This window comes from Thalassophryne amazonica, chromosome 3, assembly GCF_902500255.1.
Source record: "Thalassophryne amazonica chromosome 3, fThaAma1.1, whole genome shotgun sequence".
NCBI lineage: Eukaryota > Metazoa > Chordata > Actinopteri > Batrachoidiformes > Batrachoididae > Thalassophryne > Thalassophryne amazonica.
Window position 1 is genome coordinate 52,798,883 of NC_047105.1, and position 7,317 is coordinate 52,806,199.

Below are 7,317 nucleotides of genomic sequence, written 5' to 3' on the forward strand. Positions count from 1 at the left end.
ACAGATCAGATTGACTTTTTCATGTCTAGAAACATCTTTTTATTTCCTCTTCACACATTATGACTGGAAGCGTTTTTGACTTTGTCACAAATTTTCCTGTGACTTTAAATGTGTGTATCACCATGCCGCCTTTGATTGGCTGTTATAAATTCCCATGCACACTCGTTGGTTGTGACGTTTTGTGAGCGCGCCCCTGATTGGTGCCGTGGAACACTGCACTACTTTTGTTCTTCCCCTTTTAGTTCATGACTGTTCAGGTCATGAGACTAAGATTTCCATGTCCCTGCGTGCCCAGCCGTCACTTTAGAACCATAACCTACCATCTTCTCCAAATAGCAACGTAGGTAAGTAAACATTCACTTTATTTTGACTTCATTTACACAAATAGCAACAAAAAGACATCATTACCTGGAAATCCCTCTGGTCAAAAATACAGATTTAACTTTTGACACTATGGTGGCGTTACACCTCAAAAGCACTTCTGTGGTAAACGTAACATCCAAATTGTACAACACCAGCACTTCTGTTTTTTTGTTTCTTGGCAGAAATGTGGTTGGTTCAGCCAGAGCAGCTGCTGTTCCTTTACGTGATCGGGCTTGTCTCAGGCCTGTCACCTGCAGCTTCACCTTTTCTTCAGGCACCTTTTCGGGCTGTGTGGAATGCCCCCACTGCCAATTGCCTCTCACTGTACAGCATAAACCTCGACACGGAGACACTGGGAATGGTCTACAATAAAAACCAGGAGTTAATGGGCGGAAACATAACCCTCTTTTACTCTGGAGAACTTGGTCTATACCCCAGCTACTCTTCTCAGTGGGTGGCTGTTAACGGTGGGGTGCCGCAGAATGCCAGTCTTGATACGCATCTCAAAGTTGCCTCTGAGAACATCCAAGCCAGTATCCCTGATGAAGATTTCAGCGGCCTTGCTGTGATTGATTGGGAGAGCTGGAGGCCTATATGGGAGAGAAACTGGGGCAGTAAGCAGGTGTACAAGGAAGGTTCAGAAGCACTAGTGAGGGCCAAGCATCGGGACTGGAGCCCTGCACAGATACAAGCTGTGGCCCGGACAGAGTTTGAAGAAGCAGCTAAGAAGTTCATGGAGCAGACGGTGAGGCTGGGGCAGAAAGAGAGAGCCAATGGACTGTGGGGTTACTATGGATTTCCCGAATGCTATAACTACTACGACGACAAAAAAACAGGTTACACCGGACAGTGTCCGGCTGTGGAGATGAAGAGGAACAATGAGCTCTTCTGGCTGTGGAACACCTCCTCTGCACTGTACCCTGACATCTATCTCAGCCTCAACCTGCGAGGCCTCAGCAAAGAAGTTCTCATGTTCGTGCAACATCGAATCCTGGAAGCCATGAGGGTATCGGCACAGGTGACTCCAGTAGAGCCGCCTGTGTTTCCATACGCGCGCATCGTCTACACCTATACTTTAGATTTCCTCTCTCAGGCAAGTAACTCGTGTAAAGCTCTTGCAGTTTTGAGATTGTTGTAATTTTGTCTGAAAGTTCTCTGGTCTGACCTCCTCCTGCAGGAACACTTGATCTACACCATCGGAGAGAGTGCTGCTTTAGGATCTGCAGGAATAGTGCTGTGGGGTGATCTTTCCTTTTCCAAAACTAAGGTGCAATAAGTTCATCAACTTGTCTGTCATAGCTTAAAAAACACATTCAAAATGAATTGGTTAAAGTCTTGATTCAGTTACTAATTATATAGTTCATGGTAAAAAAAAAAAAAAAAAGTACTTTCAGGATTGTTATATTAACTTGCCTTTAGAAAAGCGCAGTGCTGTTGTAATGTTTAGAATTGTGCACAAACTGTTAAATTTCTAATATCTGTAAATTCATGTAAATAAATATGATGTATCTCTTTTTCAACTTTAAAAATAGTTCTTTTTGGTGGTTTCTGTGCTTTATAAAAAAACAGGTTGTAGTTAATCAGGTTTTTACAGTAACTTTTAAATTATAAAACATGGTTTTAGATTTGAGATTTCTTAGAGTTGATTTTTGTTGGAATAGGAATGTTAATTTTTTTTATTATTATTATTATTTTTTTTAACACTGAATAAGAAAAAAGATATCAGACACGAAATTTCCATCAAAATTCTAGGGAGCCTTGAACTTTAGCACAGTCCTGTACTGTCTTTTGTCCAATGCTTTGTGGCGTCACAATTTATTTGTTAGCAAAATTACACAAAACGTTTGAGCAGATTTTGTCTTTTTCAAAAGCAGTACTTGGTTGTTATAAGTAAAGAAATGCATTGATTTTATTTATTTATCTATTTATTTTTTAATTTTACATTCCTGGTGAACTTGGCAGAGGTAATTGCAATATTTCATAAGGAAAATGCATACACTTTTAAAGACATTTTTCATTAAACAAAGTAGCACTCTAGAACAAATTTTAATTTATGGAAAATCAGTCTTGGGACACATTTGCACTGCAATTTTTGTCAGTATATTTAGGGATGTCCTATTTTTGTACACACACACACACACACACACACACACACATATATATATATATATATATATATATATATATATATATATATATATATATATATATATATATATATATATATATATATATCAATGTGTGCCATGGCTCTATAATACAGTAAAGGCAGATTTCCTAAAAGTTTCCAATATTAATCTCTGTCTACATTTACAAAGAGCTGTAGATTTTTTAGTCACGTCATAAATAATGTTTTGATTGATATTTCTAGGATGGTTGCAACAGTTAAAGTATGTTGTCTTACTGAACTGAAATCATAAACCTGATCTGTGTTCAGCCACGTCTCAATCACAGGCATAGACAAGGAAGTCAGTTCAGTAATACCTTTGAAACAGTGAAGTTTAAATGTGATTTTTAAGGTAAATAACACATTAACGATGCACTGTAATGGAGAAATTAAAATAATACAGATGTTATTGGCTGATATTCCTGGCGTACTGTTCCTTGCACGACTGTGTCGGAGCAGAGGTGAGGTGAAACAGGCGGTTTATGAAAGCTGGATTAAATAAAAGCACTTGGATATGTGTCATGTTTTATAAAAAGTGACATGGATCCTCTGCAAAATCACCAAATTAGTACCATCGCTGTGCATTATTCTTTGTTATGGCCATGAACAATCAGGAATAATTCATCTTGTGATGTTAAAGTAATAACTTACTTTCATATCTGAATTGTCACCAAATGTAAAAGTTTCTTTTTTTAAACAACCAATTCATGGGTTTCACTTACTGACAAGTTATGTTTACCCAATAAGTAGTCAAGTATTTTATTTGAGGATGATCTCTTATGTGTATTACTGTTTTTGTTTATTCAGGCTACATGCGAAACTGTTAAATCCTACATCGATGAGACTCTGGGTCCTTACGTGGCTAATGTTACATCTGCAGCTATGCTGTGCAGCCAGGCTTTATGCTCCTCCAATGGAAGATGCCAGAGAAGGAACTTAAACTCAAAGGCCTACCTGCACCTCAACCCAGCTGTGTGGAAAGTGACCCGTGAGAAGAAGCCAGACGGGGGGAGGAATTACAGAGTAGTAGGACAGATGAAGATTCGTGACATAATGTTCATGAATTCTCAGTTTCAGTGCAAGTGCTACCCAGGGTGGAGTGGTAAGAACTGCTCCAAGGTGCAGAAGAAATCTAAAAAAAAGCCCCAAAGAGCTAAAATACCCTTGGCTGTATGAACATAAAATTAGGAAATAGAATGTGGCCTTTTAGGAAACAGAACGTGGCCTTTTGACCTCTTAAAATGGGTCAAGGTTATAGCCACACGCAACAAGGTAAGTTTTAAAATACAGTTAAGGTCATTTTTATTTAGTCAGTTAAGGGAAGAGGAACTCAGCTCTTTTATTTGTTTAGCCTATCTTTTAGTTAATTGTTTTTCTAGTCCTAATTTTGGTGGTAGATTTGTTGTTGTGTGTGCACATATAGGTATACTGTTGCTATTTCCATATTTACACACACACACACACACACACACACACACACACACACACACACACACACACACACACACACACACACACACACACACACACACACACACACACACACACACACACACATATATATGTAATTATACATTTATTGTCCATTCTGGGGCCATTGCTTTTTTCTATTTATATCAATAATATTTGCGATAATGTACCTAATGTTGCTCATCATTTCTATGCCACTGACATGGTTCTATACTCTTCCGCCATTTGTGTTGTTAAAACTCTGGAGATTTTGCAATCAGCCTTTGACATTGTTCAAGCCCGTCTTACCCAGCTAAAGCTTGTCAGACCCCGCTGAAACAACCAGATCATTTCCAACGTGAAGGCTTTGTTGATCCGGGACCTTGTCTAACTTTCACAAAAAGGCAGAAGTCGTGGACATCAGCACTTTTTCGGCACATTCCACTGTTACAGGAGTTTTTTTCATGGAAAGAAAAGCGGAGGGACGCGCCATGGAACCGTTCATTACGCGGGACAAAACCACCTCGGTGTTGGTCTCACAGGACGGCTTCAAGGTGGATTTCAGATGGATTCCGGTTGCTTTTCAGTCGTGTGATTATCCGATTGTGATTGTGCATGAGCTGGACCTGCCCCAACATGTCCTGGAAGGCTTCATCACGGCGTTGCTTTGCGCCATGCAGCTCCACCTCGACATGCGGAATTCCTCCGCACGTCTGTCTCAGTGTGCCGAAAAAATGCTGATGTCCACGTCTTTTCACAATTCCTGTGCTAGTCAGATGACATACCGGATCAAGACAGCGTCCAGTTTAGAAATGAACGGCACATTCCACTGTTACAGCGGTGGAGTTGCATGGCACAAAGCAACGCCGTGATGAAGCCTTCCAGGACATGTTGGGGCAGGTCCAGCTCATGCACAATCACAATCGGATAATCACACGACTGAAAAGTAACCGGAATCCATCTGAAATCCACCTTTAAGCCATCCTGTGAGACCAACACCGAGGTGGTTTTCTCCCGTGTAATGAACGGCTCTGTGGCGCATCCCTCCGCTCCTCTTTCCATGACAAAAACTCCTGTAACAGTGGAATGTGCCGTTCATTTCTAAACTGGACGCTGTCTTGATCCGGTATGTCATCTGACTAGCACAGGAATTGTGAAAAGACGTGGACATCAGCATTTTTTCGGCACATTGAGACAGATGTGCGGAGGAATTCCGCATGTCGCGGTGGAGCTGCATGGCGCAAAGCATCGCCGTGATGAAGCCTTCCAGGACATGTTGGGGCAGGTCCAGCTCATGCACAATCACAATCGGATAATCACACGACTGAAAAGCAACCGGAATCCATCTGAAATCCACCTTTAAGCCATCCTGTGAGACCAACACCGAGGTGGTTTTCTCCCGTGTAATGAACGGCTCCGTGGCACATGCCTCCGCTCCTCTTTCCATGACAAAAACTCCTGTAACAGTGGAATGTGCCGTTCATTTCTAAACTGGACGCTGTCTTGATCCGGTATGTCATCTGACTAGCACAGGAATTGTGAAAAGACATGGACATCAGCATTTTTTCGGCACATTGAGACAGACGTGCGGAGGAATTCCGCATGTCGCGGTGGAGCTGCATGGCGCAAAGCAACGCCGTGATGAAGCCTTCCAGGACATGTTGGGGCAGGTCCAGCTCATGCACAATCACAATCGGATAATCACACGACTGAAAAGCAACCGGAATCCATCTGAAATCCACCTTGAAGCCGTCCTGTGAGACCAACACCGAGGTGGTTTTGTCCCGCGTAATGAACGGCTCCATGGCGCGTCCCTCCGCTTTTTTTTCCATGAAAAAACTCCTGTAACAGTGGAATGTGCCGAAAAAGTGCTGATGTCCACGACTTCTGCCTTTTTATGAAAGTCAGATGAGATCCCGGATCAACAAAACCTTCACGATGGAAATGATCTGGTTGTTTCAGCGGGGTCTGAGCATGTCGATCGGCGCTGGGAGCGCGCTGCGCTCTCAGCAGTTGTGGGCCGTCCTTAAAGCGGCAGTAACACTCCTTAATTTGTATAATCCCCATAAAATCGTCCCTGAAAGCCATATTAATTTTCCGAACAATGTCCACCTGCAGGTCTCTCACAGTTTATGGAAAAAAAACTGATGCAGCAAAGCTCCAAATCGTTCAGACATTTATTTGCAATAAAAAAACGACGAGAGGGTGGACCAGTGCTCACACAAAGCCTGCTCACAGGCGAATGACGCAACCGACAGGCGTGAAAAAACTCACGCATGCGCACGAAGGTTCAAGCTTGGCTGATGCAATCACACGTGATTCAAATCCATATGGTTTTTGAAAAAAATAAAAAGGTAGGATACCTTTCTAACAGACCTCGTATTTTACAGTTACTTCATACAGTTAGTTCATTAGCAGCTGCGGACACCTTGTCGGCAGCTGCTGAATGTAATTAATAAAGTTACTCATAATCTAATTTGGTTATTTTTAAGATTTAGTACTCAGAAAAGTAACTATTAGTTACTTTGCTGATGAGTTACTTTGCTGATTGCTCAATCTTACAAGTGAAGCAGCAGGACCTTCGTGGCCGGGACGACGGTGGGGATCGAACCCACGCGGCTTGCACAAAAGACCGTTCCTCTACCAGGTCAGCCAAAGGGGAACTCCCCCGTTAGCCAAGCTAGCGGGAACATCTTTTCAATTGGGACCCGGGACTTTCATCCCGCTACACGAGTAACCAAGTTACATTACTCGTTACCTTATTAGTTACATTACTTATTAGTTGCAAGTTTTCGGCAGATTCTAATAAAGTAATTGCATAATGCTAATAAAGTAACTGCATAAAGCAACTGTATAAAGCAACTAAAAAAGTAACTTGTCAAAGTTACTTTCACAACACTGGTTGTAACACTGTGCTGCCCTCCTGGTCAGATCGCTCTTGGAAAAGATATTTTTAATCTCAATGATGCCTATCTGTTAGAAAAAAAGATTGTATTGATTGATTGTTATTTGGAGGTTATTTGTTGTTCTGCAAAACCTTAACTGTGCTACAATAAAATGAATTTATTGTCTTTTGACTGTAAATGTGTTGTTATTTTTATTAGGTTTTTTTTTGTTTGTTTGTTTGTTTTTTTAATGTCCCTTGGTCGGAAACTCTCCAGTAGGTGGTGATGTGTAACCGCTAACTAGAAGAAAGATAACCAAGGTTACAACACTTCAGAGCTTTGGAAAAGTCCATTCACTGCAGATCAAAAACAATATTTGACTTAGTATGTCAGATTCTGCTGCACACAGTTAGTCTACAAATAATTAAACACATTAATCAGAGAGCATAAGGT

General features: G+C 41.3%; 1 protein-coding gene across 1 annotated transcript; it reads left to right on the forward strand.

Annotated features, from left to right (window-relative positions):
* The first annotated feature begins 9 nt into the window (after positions 1–9).
* hyal1 (hyaluronidase 1) lies at positions 10–3,714 on the forward strand. The gene is made up of 4 exons (XM_034166291.1): positions 10–344; positions 546–1,456; positions 1,541–1,630; positions 3,338–3,714. Exons 2-4 carry the CDS (start codon positions 548–550, stop codon positions 3,704–3,706), a joined length of 1,368 nt encoding a protein of 455 aa, XP_034022182.1. The 5' UTR covers positions 10–344; positions 546–547; the 3' UTR covers positions 3,707–3,714.
* Positions 3,715–7,317: the final 3,603 nt, after the last annotated feature.

What these genes read in the sequence shown, in the direction of transcription:
- hyal1 (XM_034166291.1), top strand. Translation starts at nt 548, where the DNA reads ATGTGGTTGGTTCAGCCAGAGCAGCTGCTGTTCCTTTACGTGATCGGG. An exon ending in CTTTAGATTTCCTCTCTCAG is followed by an intron (nt 1,457 to 1,540) that starts GCAAGTAACTCG and finishes CTCCTCCTGCAG; the next exon opens with GAACACTTGATCTACACCAT. An exon ending in TTTCCTTTTCCAAAACTAAG is followed by an intron (nt 1,631 to 3,337) that starts GTGCAATAAGTT and finishes TTGTTTATTCAG; the next exon opens with GCTACATGCGAAACTGTTAA.